At 39.5% G+C, this 19,851-nt stretch overlaps 1 protein-coding gene across 1 annotated transcript in view; it reads right to left on the bottom strand.

Moving 5' to 3' along the window:
- Positions 1-19,851, bottom strand: part of LOC137481028 (transcription initiation factor TFIID subunit 4-like) — a 154,557-nt gene that overhangs the window by 101,426 nt on the left and 33,280 nt on the right. The window contains exons 9-10 of the mRNA XM_068202475.1: positions 16,162-16,276; positions 7,193-7,362 (exon numbers count right to left, since the gene is read on the bottom strand). Coding sequence (XP_068058576.1) covers positions 7,193-7,362; positions 16,162-16,276 — 285 coding nt within the window. The remainder of the gene's footprint in view (positions 1-7,192; positions 7,363-16,161; positions 16,277-19,851) is intronic.

Below are 19,851 nucleotides of genomic sequence, written 5' to 3'. Positions count from 1 at the left end.
GGGTAGACCAAAGATCATAACCTGAATTTCAAAATGTCAGCACCTTCATCTGTCTATGCCCAGGATTAGAATTAAACCTGCCAAGATCAGGACACCATCCCACATTCATTAATACCAAATAGAGCATCACCAGATCCACCACTGCAAAATTTAACCAGGTCAGATATGGTCACTTAATTTTGTCAAAATAGCTTTAGTTTATGACAGTTTATAGTAAGGTTGCACTTCTACACTATTGTGCAAGAACAGATGGTGGTACCTCATCTGGCACAACTTTGTGTAGCAGCTACTTCCATGAAAACAAATACCCTTTGGTTAGCAGCAGAATGTCTTCATAGCAGCTCAATATTTGGCTCTGACTTGTTTAACACAAGGGACTGCAAAACTGGTTAAACCTCTCTGCATTACAACCACTGAAAAAAGTGTCAAATTGCCAATGAGTTATAGTAAATTCTGGACTTGTGTGCAGTAGACTCAACAACGTGAAGGAGGCTGACAATGGGAGAAGGAAAGACTAAAAGAAGTTACAAAGTTTGTCAGTAATTTTAAGAAATGAAAACACTACAACCTTAGTATGAGCAGCAGGATTGCCAAATAAACATAATGAACAATCATTCCAACAATTTTTTTAAAAATATTACCTTTTACTTTTTCCCCCTTAAACGATCCTTGAAGATGCTGCTCACTGATCAATGACTTCCTCCTCCACAAAGATGTTCCAACATGTGTTGAGCGCTGGGGACATTAGCACCACCTCTAGAGCATGGAGTTTGCCTACAGGGATAATGTAAGTCAGCTTTATTGCAATACTGAATGGTTCTCTAAGGTTTTCTTTTTATTGTTCTTATTTTACATCCATGGACTTTATAAATGAATCTGGTAGAGAATGCATCTCCACAGAATGATGATCCTAATTTTACTCTCCTTTGCAGAGACCTGGAAATTTAAGCCATTTAATTCCCAGATGCAAGCTTATTCTGAGGCTGGGTAACATATTTTGGTGGGCCCTGAAGGCCAGAACTGCCTTCCAGAAATAGCAAGACCTTTTAAAGATGGCACTTTCACTACATTCACAAAACAGAATGAAAAACGAGTGAAAACAAAATTATGGTGAAAACAAAACTTGAATTCACTAAATATTTCTAAGACCAAGTATAACGGTCATACTCTCAGCTCAGCTGGAGTAAAACCTTTGAAAATGATGCCTGAAGAAACAGCATCATTTTCTTCATAAATAGTGATAGTTTAAACATAGCTAAATTAATCATATTTATTTTGAGAAATTACTGCTTGATGAAATAACATCAGTTCTGACACCTAAAGGTTATACAGCTAAAAGCATAACTCAGATTCTGTAGTGTTGCAGAGTCAATAAGATTAATAAAAAGAAAACCTTGGAAATACACAAGAAAATATTGAACAGAAGCTGCCCTACCTTTCACAGAAAGGCAGACTCCAAGCTCTCAGGTGGTACTGAAGTTACCATTCCAACACATGTTGGGACATCTTGTAAAACAGGAAGTCTAATCATGGACCTATTGAAGAAAGAACAACAATAGGGTTTAACATTCTGCTGAAGTACTTACTGATTATGTTTATTTGGCAACACTGCTGCTGATACTAAGATGGGAATGTATTCCCACCTTTTTTGAAAAGGAAATAGTAAATGTAAATCAAATATAATTATCTTATAATATAGTAACATTAGCAATTGATTCAGTTGGAATATAAAACCAAATTCTCCACTGAACACGTACAATGAACTCCAATCTCAGCCTATCAACAGCCTAAACAACTATCACAACTATGGACATTGCTTAGAAAATTGGGAGCAGCACACATCTTCTCATCTAAATGCAATTTCTAGCAAATTGTTTGTTTGATACTAATGAAAAAAGCCCAAGTTACAGAACTATCCCAGATATCAGAATGTGGATACATCTCTACACCTGCCACATCTCTGGAGTGCCAGACTGGTTTACAGAAACTAGAGAAAGTCCATGCTTTTGGCATGCACAATAACTTGCAATTTGAATTATACAATACCTAACATGACTTTTTTTTGTTTTCTGAGAAAAAGTAAGTAGAATCCAGAGAACTCCACTGTAGGTACAGTTCAAGCAGACTAAGCATGTCCTCAGGACAGTGCATGACTTCAATCTGCTACACTTATGAACAGGTAGGTGTTAGAGCAATCCCCAAACACAATCCAGAGTTATGTCCACAGGCATTTACAGAGGTCATCCTGACAGACAGATGCTGATGATAAAAATGATATTCAAATGAATACTTCAGTTTGAAGACAAATCAACTTATGGACAAAAAGTTAAAAGTCAGCAGTGAAAACAACTAAATCACATCAACAAAAAGTGCAGTGAAAACAAAAAATTATATTCACATGCAATTGGAAAGCTCAGAATTTCAGAACACACAACCACAGTAATTGAAGTAGCTATAAAAGCCCTCTGAAGTAAAGCAACCAGAGAAATAACTACACTTTTATGTTAGAGCTGCTCTGAATATGAAAGAGCAGTCATCAATAGGACAGTTTCATTTCATTCAAACAAGAATACAAATGTTGACAAACAAACCCAGAAAAAAAGGATGACAGAAAGACTTACTGAACTAATAACAAATGCTTTAAATAGAGGCTGAAATTCACCTGGCCTGGTTCCATGAAGGGTACCCCTATGGGTTTTAACATGGTTTAGCAATAGGAAATGCCCTCTAGAGCACACAAATTCTTTATTTAAAATGTATACATAAGGACACAACTGCTGCCACTGCAATGCCACACAGCAGACTCAATATACTCCAGAATACAGAAAACACAGATAAGCTATTTCTGTAGGTTTAAAAATGCAGTTTCATAGCAGACATGCAATTCAAGCGTGGCTGAACAAAGACAGAATCAAGGCAGAGCAATGATCAATATTTCATCAGACAGAATTAAAAACATATTTTACATGTAAAATAACAAAAAGGTAAATCTATAAGTTATGTTGAGCCTAACCATACAACTGTTATATTGACAGAAATAGTGGCTCACTTCTAACCAGACAAGCTTCTCTGAAGCTGTTTTAAGGAAGAGTCTAGGACTTACAACTACTGAACTAGGAGAAACTGGACTCATCAGCACATTTCCAAGCTTTATAATAACTGGCATGCCCCACTATGTGTGTTCTAGACTAAAAATTTTTTCCACTTTTTCCAAAGGACATTGATAATGATGCTAGGTAACAAAAATACAGCATTTTGTAAAAACATGCTACAGACTGATTTCTTAATGTACATGTAGAAAATTCTGAATGAATGTGAAATAAAAATATCATGGCTGATTCTCCAATAAATTTCTATCGTATATATTTAAGTTAAAATAATTTAGAAGATACAAGATGAACAGTATTCAGAATATATTCTGTGTGGCCAAACCAGCCCTGTATTTCTTAGAATGCCACATGTGTTCTATTCAGGCAGTGCTCTGTAAGAATAAAACTGAAGGAGAAAAATGGGGTGAAGAACACAAAGTGAAGAGAGAAAGAAACCATCTAAGTCAAAGAATACAACATGCCAAACTCCTGCTTAAATATTATTGCATTATAACAGTTAACTTATGGTTAGGGTTCACCACAAGTTGTGACATTTAAGGGAGAGTTAATAAAAGCAAAATGGCATCATCTGATTGTAGAAGAAATGATATAGAATTAAAAATTGTGGGAATTAATAAGCTCCTGCAGATTCTAAGCCTGAGAAGGTATCATGCTCTGTTGTTCACAAAATATAAAGCAATGTTTTTTGGAACCCCCAGGGAAGGTTTGAGAGACCATCAAGTTCTCAGAAAAGTACATGAGACAGCTGTTCCCTTTTTCCAAGGATTTAGGAAAGGATTATAAAAAGGATCATGCTTTATGCCATCCTTTGCTGTGTCCTGCTACCTTTCACAAATATTTAACAGAAAATGCAGTACAGCCTTGCACTCAGAAGCCATGCTGTAATCAAGGAATTAAAGCCAATGAGTCTCTATTTTCACAAGATGGTTAAGAACTATAGGACAGTGTCACACTTAAAAACCTGCTTTCCTAAGCGCTGCCTGTTGTCTCATTCAGTAAACAGCAAAAACTCAGAATGTCAAAAACTAGCTTCTAAAACTCAACTAACACAGCATTCTTACTCAGCAAGAAGCAACTTATGAATGAACAAAAGTGAAACAATTACAAACTATTAAGGTTATTTTTCTTGTTTCATTCCCATAAAACCATGTGGAAAAGCTAGGATTTTTCAGCATTATTTATTTGTGAGGGTCTAATCAGCTTGCTTGCCCTCTGAAGAAACACTACTCATTCTACTAACAAAGTTACAGACCTAGAAAGTGTCGGAGTTGGTATGCACATGCATGATGCATATCAACCTCTGCCTCTCAACTTCCCAAAAAGAGACACAAAAGCCTTCCAAGCCTTTGCATATGTTTCATTGTGCTATGCTGTCATGTAGAAAGATCAGGGTTTAAAGTTTTGTGATTCCAAGTGGAATAACAAAAGAAATACATTATATGCTGAGAAATACTCTTGATTTCGCATCAAAGAAGAATTTGAAACAGTCACAGCCTTGCCTTCCTACATGAGCAAATGGCAACGATTACCAGCCTTAAATGACTAGATACAAAATTGGATAAGGAAGCATGTGGGAAGTGGATGAATATCTTTGCATGAATTACCTTTCAGTTACTTCTTCCATTGAAATGGATCAATATTAGTCCCTCAGAGTTAAAATAAACTTTGGATTCTAACACTGCCAAGCTCAAGTAGAGATAAGAACATACAATATATTAAGAAACCTCTTTCACTATGTCTTTGAGGCATCTGGCTGGTGGTTACTGCCAAAGTCTGAAGAGCATCTGCTCTCACTTTAGCAGTTTATATTCCAACTCTGGTGAATGGAAGCACAATCTCTGAAACAGCCTTTGGGGAACACTACTGAGTTGCTCGACAGAGCTCTTACTCAGAAAAGAGAGGAGGAGATTAATATTACAGAAAACCTGAAGGATCTCGCTTCTGAGAAAGGAGACAAGAGCAGTTTCCTAATACTGTACACACCACAAATCTCCTTTAGTAAAAAACATTAAAAACTTGCCCTAAAACTGAAGTGATTAAATATGAATAGACCTAAAGGTAGAAAATAACATCTGTTTAAGTCATATTCAGGCAAAAGTAAGAAGAAACAATGCATCTTATCTCATTTGTCAACAGGCATAATGAAAACAGAAGAATGAGGACTCACATAACAGACTTTTTCCTAACGTGCTCGAGAAGGTCACGGGCGCTTTGCTTAGTCCTGGTGTTGTCACAGCAACATATGGCAATACTGAGTCTTGTCGTGAACTTACAATGTCATTATTTTAAGTGCCCAGTAGCACAAATTACTAAATTTCTGTGTGGTCCTAAGCAAACAACAAATCTGGCCACACACAGTGAAAACCCAGCTTCTAAAACTTCAAAATCAGCTGAAGGAATTCTCTCCTCAAGAGCCATAGATCCCAGATAGTAGCCACTTCTGAACTCTACAGCCACTTTCAAAACTATAAAAGGCTTCATGTAAAACCAAAATAAAGCTCTAAAAGTGGCTGCAGGAGATCACTAGGAGTGGCCGCTCTTCTGGATTCACTGCTTTTGAGAAGTAAATCCCTGCAGCTGCTTTTAAAAGCTTTGAAAGTTTCATTTCAATTATCAAAGCCAATAAAGCTTCAGAAACAGCCATAGGGATTTGTTCCTCAGAGAAGCAAACCCCAAAAGGCAGTGATGAATAGTGTGATGGGTTATGTGGCTCCTAAAGTATGCACAGATTCCTGTAAGTCCTGCACTTGTAATTACAACTCCATGTTGTGCAGCAATTGTTACAGCCAGAAAGCTCATTAAGGCTTATGTGGCAAATTCATTACTGATTGCCCATTCTTTCTAACAGTTTCATGTCTGTTGCCTTTTCCTTTCCTTACACCTGTATCAACTATTATGTGAGCATCCCTCCCAACCATTTCTCAGACACATTCCATGAAGACCTCGCTGGCTGCAGTCTCAGGTGGTGCTAAGGCAGCCCCAAAAGGCAGGACATGCTTTCCCAGGCGTCATCACATCCTCACAGCGAGCTGACTACAGCCTGCAAAACCATTCCTTTCTCTGAAGGGGAACTTAAAATGGCATTTTGTAAAGTACAAGAGTGAAGTCTGACAATAAGTCAATGAAGAACTTGCCTGCAACTGCAATATAAAAAGGCTCCCGTTAATTCAATGAACATAAACACAAATAGCATTTCAGAAGCAACCACATGCTTAAAAAAAGCTAACAGCGCTGACGTGTCACAAGATTTTGGTCTTATCTTTAAAACTCGGAGAAGTAGATCCCTAAAAAGTTGTGATGTAAGCATAGGCCTGAAAGAGGTACAATTTACACCCCTAAATAACTGGAGCTTAGTATGTTAAGACACTGATGGCACTGAAATCATCACAAAAATTATGCTGAAATATATACATTTAAGTACCAGAACACAAAGTGTATATTAATAAAGTATGTTGTATAAAAATGCATTCTATTTTACAGAAGTGTATTTCCTAGCCTTAAAACATCACTAATTCTGAACAGTTATTCTACTAAAGTTTTTAACTTCCATTTTCAAATGGCAGAATAAATAAACATACCTTTTTGCCATGATAAATAAACACAGCTTTTTGAAAACATGCCATAAGAAAATCACTATGAACTTAAATAGATGCAGGTGTTAAGAACTGAGTAACTGGTTTGTATGGGGAAAGAAAATCTTGACAGGAAACTTAAGCATTCTGTTAAATGTTATTCACAGGTGTCCTCTGTGACCTGTACTACTTACTTTACCTCTCTGTTTCAATCTTCTCATGTGTAAAACATGAAAGAGGATTGTGAGAAATAATTAATGTTTGCAAAGAGCTTTGAGATCCTTGGATATAAAAATCATGGGAAAGAATGAAGTTTAAAAGTACCAGCATGCTATTTTATTTCCAACTTGAGGTAAGTTACTTTTATCACAAAAACCTTGAAAGTTTAGAAATACAAAATTATGGAATCAAATGCTTAATAAACCATCTTAAGTGCTGAGCATATTCTGTTCCTCAGAACCTCATCACTCTGAAGGAAACACTCCCAGAGGGAAAGGATGTGCTTCTCACCCGTTTCAAGTATGCGTTTATGGAGAGGTATAGCAGCAAGAAAGGGTTCATCTTTACAGGACTGGATCTGGGCTCCAACCAAGTCAGAGTTGATAGCCAGAATTCGGGCACTTTCTTCATTAAGATTAACGCCAGCCATAGAGGCAACATCATTGATGTCATCGTCATCTCTGCAATAAACAAAAACAACATATAAAACCAAATTCTGCATGTAATATATTCATTTTTTGCATCATCTGCTTCTCCAGAGAAATCATCATGCCACATGCCCAACAGGTGGGCCAACTGAGACACAACCCCTGGTGTCTCCATTTTCATCGAATATCTTCAGAAACAACATCTTTCTCTGACCATATCAGAAAACATCAGAAGCAGGACAATTTGACTGGTAACAGAAAGTGTGACAGAGGTGTCTCAATCTGAGACTCAGGGATATCAATGAAACCAGGCTGATCAGGAAACTAAAGGCAATGATCACCACTAACAACTGAACGCTGGGATTTTCTCATTATAAAGAAAACTAGGCATAAAACGGTTAAATAAATAACAGAAATTTAAAGCAAACCCAAGAATTTTTAATCCTTCACTGTTTCCCAAGTTTCTACTAAAACAGGCATCGACGCATTTTCAGCAACAGTGAGGGAAGATTCTTTGACCATGCTGAGCTCATAGCTAAGCCTGGCCTCCACGTGTGGCTGGAGTTTGTGCTGGTAATTTCTCTGGCAACATACAAATATCAGTTGTGTCAACAAGTTTTAGGAAAATGAGCTGCATTTGAGAAGATGATAGCAACTCACAGACCATTTTTTGCCCTACAATATCCTTTTTAACAGCTTGAGAAAGTACAAACAAATTTGAGTTTCCATACCAGTATCTCCCAAGCCTCTTTACCTCCTACCTGTCTGAGGTATGACTCAGAGGTGTGGAAACAGCCATCTGGATTTAGCACATTCTGTTTCAAAGTGTTTGTCTGACACAAACACTATTTCAACATATTCTAGAGTGATTACACAACCTTTGAGAATATTATTTTCAGACTATATATATATATATACGCAGATAAGAACATTCAAGTCCAGACTCCTATTACTGTATAAAGTAAACAAACAAAAGCTTAATTTAAAAGATTTTTAAAAAATTGTTACATACTTGATGTCCCATGCACTCTAAAATACTTTGCCACTTGTAACAAGCTTAATGCCCAAAAACCAATAGCTGTAAATAAGGTCTGAGAATAAAAGAAGGGAAATCCAGAAATCCATAATCTAGGTCCTCCCACTCCTCCCATACTTTTCCTGTTATCTGTACTACAGCAGCCAATTTTGGTGAAAGACTACAATGGTTTGATAAATACTGGTTCTGTTTTCTTTTGTGGGAAGAAGTCAAGAAGGGACTTTTATTTGTGTAAACCTGCAGAAATGTGCTTAACACTTGAGGCAGAAAATGGAATATCTTAAAATGCTTTTCAGAAAAAGTCTACACAAATGAGCTTCTATTAATTTCCAGGGGTGTTAAGCACTTGATTTCTTGCTTTAAAATGAAATTCCTGAGAGCAGTGTTGCAACATCATAGAATGGTTTTGATTGGAAGGAAACTTAAAAGCTCATCCAGTGCCATCCCTGCCATGGGCAGGGACACCTTCCACTGTCCCAGGCTGCTCCAAGCCCCAATCCAGCCTGGCCTTGGAAACTGCCAGGGGCAGCTTCTCAGCATCCTCACAGGGAACAATTCCTTCCTAATTCCCAATGTAAACTTATTACCCTTTAGTTTGGAGCCATTCCCCCTTGTCCTGCCACTCCATGACCTTGTAAATTGTTTCTCCCCATCTTTACTGTAGGCTCCCTTCAGGTGCTGGAAAGTGACAATTGGGTCACCCTGGAGCCTTCTCTTCTCCAGGCTGAAAAATTCCAATTCTCTCAGCCTTTCTTCCTAGGAGAGGTGCTTCATCCCTCTAATCCGGACATGGTGTGGACACAATAAACACCTGTGGACCCAGGGCCACAATGAGGAATTGGCTCCACGCCCACACCACACAACCAACACCGACTGAAATATTCAATGATCAACTCAAAAGATTGTAATTCTACAGAAGAAAAAACACAGGTAAAACTGAAAGAAACCAAGATTCTGTCGGGTTAAAACCTGAATGCTTGCAATGGAGTGAGAATCACCCAGGACTCACAAGGCCCAAATCCAGCAGGCTTCAAATCACAGGAAAAGCAAACTCCCATCAAGGCAGTCACCAGAACACAAACTCTGAACTATGTACAACAGAAGCTTCCGGAAGACAGCCTTGAACCCAGAATTTCAAAATAAAGCTCAAACTGAACAAAGCACAAGTGCAGTGGCGACGCCCCATGGACCCTCACCCTGCTGTGGGTCTGGGTGTCAGGGGACGAGCCCGAGCCCCAGAGGAGCCGGGTAAAAACAAACAGAGAGGTTCCAAGGGATGGCCCCACACAGCCCTGCCGTCCTGTCCCTTCAGCAGCTCTCACAGCTGGGCTGGGGTTCCCATCCCTGATCCTTCAGCAGCTCTCACAGCTGGGCAGGGGTTCCAGTCCTGTCCCTTCAGCAGCTCTCACAGCTGGGCAGGGGTTCCTAACCCTGTCCCTTCAGCAGCTCTCACAGCTGGGCAGGGGTTCCAGTCCTGTCCCTTCAGCAGCTCTCACAGCTGGGCTGGGGTTCCCAATGCTGTCCCTTCAGCAGCTCTCACAGCTGGGCAGGGGTTCCAGTCCTGTCCCTTCAGCAGCTCTCACAGCTGGGCAGGGGTTCCCATCCCTGATCCTTCAGCAGCTCTCACAGCTGGGCAGGGGTTCCCAATCCTGTCCCTTCAGCAGCTCTCACAGCTGGGCAGGGGTTCCAGTCCTGTCCCTTCAGCAGCTCTCACAGCTGGGCAGGGGTTCCCATCCCTGATCCTTCAGCAGCTCTCACAGCTGGGCAGGGGTTCCAGTCCTGTCCCTTCAGCAGCTCTCACAGCTGGGCAGGGGTTCCCAATGCTGTCCCTTCAGCAGCTCTCACAGCTGGGCAGGGGTTCCAGTCCTGTCCCTTCAGCAGCTCTCACAGCTGGGCTGGGGTTCCCAATGCTGTCCCTTCAGCAGCTCTCACAGCTGGGCAGGGGTTCCAGTCCTGTCCCTTCAGCAGCTCTCACAGCTGGGCAGGGGTTCCCAATGCTGTCCCTTCAGCAGCTCTCACAGCTGGGCTGGGGTTCCCAATCCTGATCCTTCAGCAGCTCTCACAGCTGGGCAGGGGTTCCTAACCCTGATCCTTCTGCAGCTCTCACAGCTGGGCAGGGGTTCCTAACACTGATCCTTCAGCAGCTCTCACAGCTGGGCAGGGGTTCCCAATCCTGTCCCTTCAGCAGCTCTCACAGCTGGGCAGGGGTTCCCATCCCTGATCCTTCAGCAGCTCTCACAGCTGGGCAGGGGTTCCAGTCCTGTCCCTTCAGCAGCTCTCACAGCTGGGCAGGGGTTCCCAATGCTGTCCCTTCAGCAGCTCTCACAGCTGGGCAGGGGTTCCAGTCCTGTCCCTCCAGCAGCTCTCACAGCTGGGCAGGGGTTCCAGTCCTGTCCCTTCAGCAGCTCTCACAGCTGGGCTGGGGTTCCCAATCCTGTCCCTTCAGCAGCTCTCACAGCTGGGCAGGGGTTCCCAATCCTGTCCCTTCAGCAGCTCTCACAGCTGGGCAGGGGTTCCCAATGCTGTCCCTTCAGCAGCTCTCACAGCTGGGCTGGGGTTCCAGTCCTGTCCCTTCAGCAGCTCTCACAGCTGGGCAGGGGTTCCCAATGCTGTCCCTTCAGCAGCTCTCACAGCTGGGCAGGGGTTCCAGTCCTGTCCCTTCAGCAGCTCTCACAGCTGGGCAGGGGTTCCCAATGCTGTCCCTTCAGCAGCTCTCACAGCTGGGCTGGGGTTCCCAATCTTGTCCCTTCAGCAGCTCTCACAGCTGGGCAGGGGTTCCAGTCCTGTCCCTTCAGCAGCTCTCACAGCTGGGCAGGGGTTCCCAATGCTGTCCCTTCAGCAGCTCTCACAGCTGGGCAGGGGTTCCAGTCCTGTCCCTTCAGCAGCTCTCACAGCTGGGCAGGGGTTCCCATCCCTGATCCTTCTGCAGCTCTCACAGCTGGGCACAATTGCCCAGCAATAATCAAGAGTCTCAATCCTGTATTTGCACATCAGGTTGCCAGGACAGAGGTACAGGGATCTCCTTCAAGCAAACATCCATTAAAAAATCAAAATAGCAGTCTTGACTTCTAGAACATAACTTCTCAGAGAAGTTTATACTTCTTTCTCCTTTCATTTCATAGCTGAATAAAACACTGTCCCATCTTTTACCTTCCTTCTGCTTAGCAGTTTCGCTACTCTAATTTTTATTCAGTGTACAGATTTGTGACATTATAAATTAATATTTCTGAAATAAAACCAGACAAGTATTTTGTACACAAATTAGATTTCAATGCAATTATCAAAACCAATGCAATAGCACTTACAAAAACCATCATTGTAACTCCTGGAGAGAATCATTATCTTCCATCTTACACTTGCAAGCTACAATCTGCAAGTATATCCTTTTTTTTTTTCAGTATTACATGGAAGACAAATAAGAAATGTATCAATCACAGCTGGGACTACAATTTTTTTTTCTGACAGGAAGAATCCTATCCATACATTCTTCCCTGGTCAAGGAACCTCATAATGAAAAGTGTTTGGATACTGAAACATACATTTATATATCGAGTTGCTATTCTTGCCAAACAGTTTTCTATAAAAGTGAACTTTTAAGCCCAGATAAGTAAGTTTTCAGAAGTTATTCTGTGGAACAAAGATGCCATCCAGTGGTCATCTAGACTGATGATTACTGTCTATCTTTCCTTTTTCATCAGAGCACAGTATTTAACAATTTCATATTTCTTGGCATATATTACTATGCTGGTTCTAATCCTACTGTTTCAGTAAGTATTTCTGGTTTTTACTGAATTAAATTCTGAGTCTCATATGATGAATCTAACATTCCAACATTGTATTTTTAAGACAGCATGAGTTCTCAAACTCCGTCCAAACACAAATTGTATCTTATAATAATCCAAGAGTCCAATTCTTCCTCCAATATTCAACCTCTTGTAACAATTTTCCTTTTCCCTCATTATAAAAACTCATGCAATTGCCAAAAGAAAAAATCTTATCTGAAAATAAGCAAGAAAACCCAAAGTATTTGCACAGTTATCTGTGAAAGGTTTCAAAGATTTTATTTAAACTAAGACAAGCCATTATAAAAACCTGGTGGCACTTTCTTTATGAACAAACTTTAATTGCATGGTTGCACAGTTTTTCTTTCTCGGGCACTTTGTCAGATTTGAGCCACTGCTGTCCCAATCTGCAATACTGAACTGCTCCCAAATACACCAGAAGAATGCAAAAAGCAATCAAGACAACATTATACTATTGACTCCCCTCTCTTACAAGGGAATTGCATGTCATCAGGACAAAGTCCCTACATGCCACCGATCCCATGGATCACACAATCAGAGATAAACAATACATGGCATATAAACAGCCACTACTGTATTATATTTTATAATGGCACAGATTCCATTCACACATCAATTATAATGTTTATTCTGATGCTCATGTTATAATTTGCAATCTCTCCCTAATACTGCTTTGCCACACAGTTCATTCTCTATGTGGAATCTTCTCTCTGATAAGCAAAAGGGCTGACAGAACAGACCACATTTATGGTCAGTATTTTTCTTTATTTTGAAATATATGGAGAAAACACAATACTCTCACAGCCTGAAATAATTTATTTAAAAAAACAAAAACCTCAAGGCCAAGGATTTTTCACATATCATTCTGAAATGAAAACTTTCAAGTTATCCATTTAACATCCACATTAGCCCTCTACTACCACTTAAAGGGCAAGCTGCTTTGCTTACGTTGCTAAACTTTTGGTTTTAGAAATGAAAATAAAACACTAGACAAGAGATTTTTTTGGCTATGCAAGGGAGGTCTGAAAACAATTTTTTTTTATTTCCATGAAGAGTCCACCTCAAAATGCAGTCAGACAGCAAAATAAAACACAGATACTAAGATCAGCTTCAAATGGTCTCGGAGACTTCAGAGAACTGTCTCTGAAAACAAACCCCATCACACTGGCTGTACAAAACCTGACACTGCCAGGTTCCAGGAGGTCAGCTGAAACTCTGAAATACCACTTCAGAAAAGGAAAGGTTTCTGTCAAAAGGAAGGAGCAAACAAAACACAGCATCATCCCACACAGCAAGGGACAGATGTGTTCACTTCTGGCCCTGCCACGCCATGCCACTGAGCCCCGCTGAGCAGTTTGGAGTGCTGGGATAACATGAGAGAACAAACACCCACCTCCATCCTTGGAGGAACACAGAGCACACCGGGACCAGCCCCCGACCCACCAAACCCGCTGCGAGCGGGAAGCTGGACCTCCCGGCTGAAGTGATTCCATCTCAACATCAGAACAAGTGTTTCCACTGCTTCCTTCAATGGCCACTACCTGAACTGGGGTAAGAACCACTTGAGAGCCTGCTGCTTTCACCACAGCAGGAGGAGCTGGTGCCAGTGGGACTCTCAGGGGACCAGAGGGGATGAGCAGCAGCTGTGGACACATATGCAGGTCCCTGGCTGACTTCAGTGGCAGTTTTGCTTCTCTCAGCTACAGAAACCTCAAGTATGGTACAAACCCAAGTCTAGACCTCTGCTTGCAAAACAAACAGAAACATTACTAAAAATGAAACTCCTTGGGTATTAACAGAGTTGAAAAGTCAACTAACTGGGGTTGTAGGTAGTTCTCGCTGAAAAACACAGCAATAATAAATTTAATACCAAAAGAAGTGACCTAAAATTTCACAAGCACAGCTTCACAGTGCAGAACTCTTGGGCTGAGAACTCTGCACCAGAGAACAGCTACTGTAACAAACAGTGAACTCGTGTGAGCAGTCTTACTGTTCATTAATAAATGCTGACCTTAAAGGCATAGCTGCAATTTGCAAAATTCTTAAATGCTAGTTCCTTTATGTAATTCCATCTTGTATCTCCTACAGTTCAGAACAGAGAAGAGGAAAAATACCAAAAAACAATGAAGTTCAAATTTCTGTTTCTAGTGACCAACGCTTCACTCACAAAAGTGAAAAGTTCAAATAAGTTATTTTAAAGAAAGCAGAATGTAAAATAATGAAACAAATATGCAATAATAAAGCACTAAGGGCAAAATAAATTTATACATAACACAACTATTTTTCAAAATCCTTGCTTTGCTTTAGATGCCAGTTTGCCTTCTGGCTAAAAACACATTCTTCACACACGCTGGGAATGTGGAGGAAAACTAGTCAGCATTCAGAGGATTAATACAGATTTCCAGCTCTGTGCCTTTAGGCTTAATAGTCAGACATCTATTTGTCCTCAGGAGAGGTTAGGGGTTGAAATGCAAATATGCAAACAACTGAATTCTTTGTTAATATATCAGGAAAAAGCTTGATCTTTGCTGCTGTTTAATAAATCCTTGCAATTTTATAGACTTATTTAAATGCAGCTTTGTGTCTTACTATTTTGAAGGAGAAAACAATGTAAGGAAACAAACACATTCATTCTGACTAAAATTTGTTCTCTAGAGGAAAAATGACATACACCCTTGACAGCTTATTTACCAAACTCACTAAAGATTTATTGATTTATCAATCAGTGCCTTGAGCATTTGCTTCTCCCCAAGGGAAAATTAACAATTCCAGCTAACCTAATATATTCTATGTATAAACTAAGTGAATGCAAGAATCAATCCTGGCACAGTTTACAACATCCAGCTAAAAAAATGCTGTCCCTTTTGGTGCATGTAAAATTGAAAGCTATACTAACGAAGAATAAATGCTCATGTTGCTTACAAACATAAAAAATACTTATTAAGACAGTACAATTGAACCCAACAGACATTTTAATTCATTTAAATACTCAGTGGGAGCCAAAAGCATTGGAAAATAAAAAATTGAATGATTTTGCTTCCAGATTAATACTAAGTACTACCACTATTAGTTACAATACTGACATGCCTCAAAGCAGAGATATTTCAAAGAGCAACACATTCTCTTTTACTTCACCTGCAAAAGCATAAGCCTGAAAATTAATTAGTGGTTTGATGATGTCAGAGCAACAGAAGAATCCCAGAAGATGAAAATTAAAATCTAAGAATATTCTGTCATTCAATAAAGAAAGAAAATATTTTGACAGAACTAAAATGTACACAACTAAAATGGTGTTAGCGAGAGCAAAATGCAGTAAACGTAAGATTTGCTCTACACTACCAAAAGTAAAAATATCCCAAATACATATAAGTAAAAGTCTGGAGAATAAAGAACTGGCAGAGCAGCTCAGTGCATCACTGGTACTGTGCTGAACCTTTTTTGCAGCACCTGATTCCTACAGGGAATCACACGCCACCCGACCTCCATGAGCTAAGGAAGCACAGGGAGCTCAGACACAGCAAAGCCTGCCCTTTAAAACCAGGACTAACAATCTCCTGCTCAGGGATCCCCTCCCAGGCCGAGGAGGGGCTGCTCCACAGAGACCTTGTCCTCACAACCAGCACCTTCCCAGCAAGACACATTCCATAGGAGCAGCAGAATCCAGCGCATAACAGCAACCAGAGATTCTTTTAGATCCTCGTGCACGTAATTCCATTCAGCCAAAGCTTTATTGTAATCCACAGAATTTACGGTTTTGTTAAACATTAACATGTGCATTTAGAGAAAAATCCTCAAGACATGTAATGATCCCCTTCCTTCTTTAAAAACAGAATTAAGTATGAAAATTGCCATCCAATCCCAGGGAAAAAAGACAGAATTATTGTAAAAGACTGCCCTCTGGTGTTACACCAATTCTAAATTCTGTTTTATACTTCAGATCCCCCCCAAGCACCCCGCTGCATTTTTTTATTATTATTTTTGCTTTTTTTTTACCTGAAAGAACCACCTCCAGGGTCATTCAGCTTGTTTTTCTGATTTGCAGAGACCTGAACACCAAAGCCCCCAGGACTTTTACTGGCTTGTATTGTTGGTGCCTTCCCTACTGTGCCTGAAAAACACCAAGCAATGTTATTATGAGCTGTCTTAGACAATTTACATCAAAGAACCTTCTGTCCAGGAACTAAATTTAACTGTCTGTAAATTGCAAACAAAGGAAGTTATTATTTTTAAAGACTATATGCTGAAGAAGAACAATTTTAAATACAAAATTTATATCAACATTACAGTTTGTTCAATATTTAGAGAACAGTGAAGATTCCAAAACTGAAAACCACTGGCAATAAACAGCTATAATATTTATAATGGCTATAAGTGTGTTTGCAATTGCCAGTAAACCACTTTTCTGGATAATCTGTACAGAATAAAGAAGGCGAATTTAAAATGTTCTTAATACAAATACTTAAAGTCAGAGTTACTCAGGGTATTAGCTATGCCTTTTACATTTTCTATATAGTAATTGTCCTTTATTGCAGTGAAAAACATGTATTTCAGAGCTGAAAGTACTGCATGTATTTTAAAAATGTTCTGCATTGCATATAAAAGAAAAAACACTTTTGCCAAATTTGACACACACCCCCCATAAAAGTTGCCTTTTGCTTTCTCATCTTGAAAACAATGACTCAAAAATAATTCATGTCTGTATCTAGACTTTACAAATCTTGAAGTACAAGCAAAACAGGGCTTTCTAAATGAGCCAATGTGTGCTGGACACCCAGTAAATTAAAGAGATCTAAATTCCTCTCTGACATGAAACTTTTGCAGTAGGCTCTCTCTGACTGCCTAAACACATTTACTTGGGATACATTTTGGGTTTCTTTTAATCCCACCTGTGTTTTGGCATGTAAAAATAACTCAGTCTACTTGATTTAAAAGATCTCATCTCTCTCTTGTGTATCACTCCATTTTATTGAGCATTACAGACGTGGTGTTTGAGACTTTGAGAAGGATGTGAAGGCTGCCCCTGCACCCCAGGGATTCAGTTGCACATAAATGGCATGGTAAGAACCTCAGTAGGGTTACAGTATGTTTCTTTCATGAATAGTAAAAACCTGAAACACAACTATCCTAATAAATCCTTTTAAGAACATTTCTTGGCTAATACAAAGCTGCTAGCTTTGACTGAGTCCTGCATTTCTTTTTTTTTTTTTTTTTAATTTGAAGTCTTCATCAACACCAACATATGATCTTAAAGAGAAAATAATTTGATAGTGTTTGTTGAGTTCTCCATCTGTATAAATAAACTGTAATGTGGACTCTCAACATTAGTAAATACAAAACCAGATTTAGGACTTCAGGCTCAAGCCTGGGGAATAAAAATATTTTGTCACCAGAATATTCAAGGTCCATGAGATGTCACAGACAGCATTAGTTCATGGACCAGGCAATTCATTTATCTATTTCAGATGAACTAATGGAAAGGTTTTCTACTCAGAGAACTGGAAGGAAGGAAAGAAATAATAATAAAAATTAGCAGATTTCTGCTTTGTACAAATAAGATCTAGAAGATTAAAAATGTGTTAACCTTCAAAATTGTTGCAATGGCAAACTTCAAGTAACAACAGCACTCCTCCAGAATCAATATATTTCTCCGGAATCAGTATCAATGCTTTGTTTTCTACAGATGACACTTTTGATAGAACAACACCTCCAAAACATGTATACCCATATGGATATGGAGGAATTAAGTCTCACATTTATCCCAAATATATGTAATTCTACTCAATGGATTGGGCAAAGTCAATGTAAGATTTGGGATGACATTTGAGTTTTCTGGTTTAAATAACTTACAACTGTGCATGACTAAGGGCTAGACATAATATGCCTAAAACATCCATTTCTATTATGGCAGAGCATATTTTGAAAATTAAAATCACCTGTGGGCCTAGATATTTCATGGGATTGGTAATGACATACAGAGTCTTTCACCACTGCTTCCTTGCTTCAAATTTTAATTACCGTGATCTAGAAAAATAAGCCCTAATTTAGAAGCTTATAAATTCCTAGCATTTCAACACTGGTTAAATAGCTGCAATAAATACTCTAGTTAATTATTTTATTATTTGGCTCAATTCATCCATCCAATCCTTAAGATGAATTGACCTGATTATTACACTAGTAGAGTGCTTTGATAAAGGAGTGTGAATTTTTCATGCAGTAACAATGGTGTTACTTCCACTGGTGTGGAAGTAATTTTATTTATGTAAAGGTCCTTAAAGCATACCAGTTTTATCCAAACTACTGTTTTAAGAAGCATTACAGTCTGTTCACACGGATGTACTGAAGATACACTACACTTGGAGATTCATTCCTGTCAAGGAGGAAAATGCAGCACTTTGTGGAGGTCAGCCCAGTTCTGAGGTAACTATCCTTAAGTAGTCACACTCCACAAAGTTATGCTGTCATAATTTTTATTTAGATGATGTCCTATTGCAGTATATTAGCTCCTTCTGCAGGAATGCCTAGGCCAGTATAAAATATCATTACACTGGTGTTTACAGTAAAAGGTTTTAACAATATATCACAATGATGCACTCTTGACAGTGCTGCCAGCACACAGGCAGCCTGCTCCCTAGACGTGGGCTGCAGGATGAGTGGTTTTATACTGGGATCTTTTCTAAGTGCCTATTCTTGTTTGTTTTGTCTGTGTAAACAAAACCATACAGTGGAGAGCTTAACCAAACCTGTAAATTTGAATAAGCCCACCAGAAAGTAGGATCTTGCATAAATTGGCTTTTATAAAATCATCTACCATAAGTCAAACTGCCAGTTAAGTTGCATTGCACTGGCTGATCAAGGGCTATCAAGAATAAACTCATATTCTGAACCTGCTGTTTAAAAGACAGATGCCAGTATCATGCAAATTCTCAGTACACTGGTGACATTCACAACTTGGAGACTGAACAAGCAAAGAAATGAAATCTGCCTTCACTCTCAAACACATTAGTCAGAAGTGAAAGCTCACGCTATAAGATGCATGGGCATGTTATAAACTCAGGACATGAGTATCAGTGCCATCAAACAAACACATTTTATAGTGAGTAACTGTATTCCTTCCTAACCTGAAAACAGCCTACAGGATTACAGTGACAGCTTGGTCTTTGTGTCCATTCAACCTTTGGATTCCCCTAGGAGAGCAGAGCAAGTAAAACATCAACTGCTGTTAAAACATTTTTGATACTTTTTTTACCAAGGAGAATAGAAATAACCAAGCAATGAAGTCAAGTAGGCAGCGATAGTTTTTATGTGCATTTGAACTAATTTGAGTCCAGATTCAGTACCTGAAGATGACAAGCTCTGTATTCCATTACAAACCCTCAATCTGTAAATGCCCACATCCTGTAAGATACTCTCACACATAGTCAGGAAAAGTAAAACCTAAGCCTAAGAGATTCAGTGGTAGAAAGAAACAAATGTCTGTGTATTAGGAAGCAAGGAGGCTTCAAGAATCCTCTTAGAAAGTGGGAAGTGTCAGCCAGACATGAACCCACCTGTGCACAGACAGATGAGGAAGGTGTGTACAAAGCACATGCCATGGCTAATCATGGCATGTCAGGTTGTTGTAGCCAATCTCTGACCTCACCGAAAAGTAAACGTACTGACAGGAGTCAAAGAAAACCAACCTGA

Source organism: Anomalospiza imberbis, chromosome 12, assembly GCF_031753505.1.
Source record: "Anomalospiza imberbis isolate Cuckoo-Finch-1a 21T00152 chromosome 12, ASM3175350v1, whole genome shotgun sequence".
Taxonomy (NCBI): domain Eukaryota; kingdom Metazoa; phylum Chordata; class Aves; order Passeriformes; family Viduidae; genus Anomalospiza; species Anomalospiza imberbis.
This window is presented reverse-complemented; position numbering and strand designations above follow the sequence as displayed.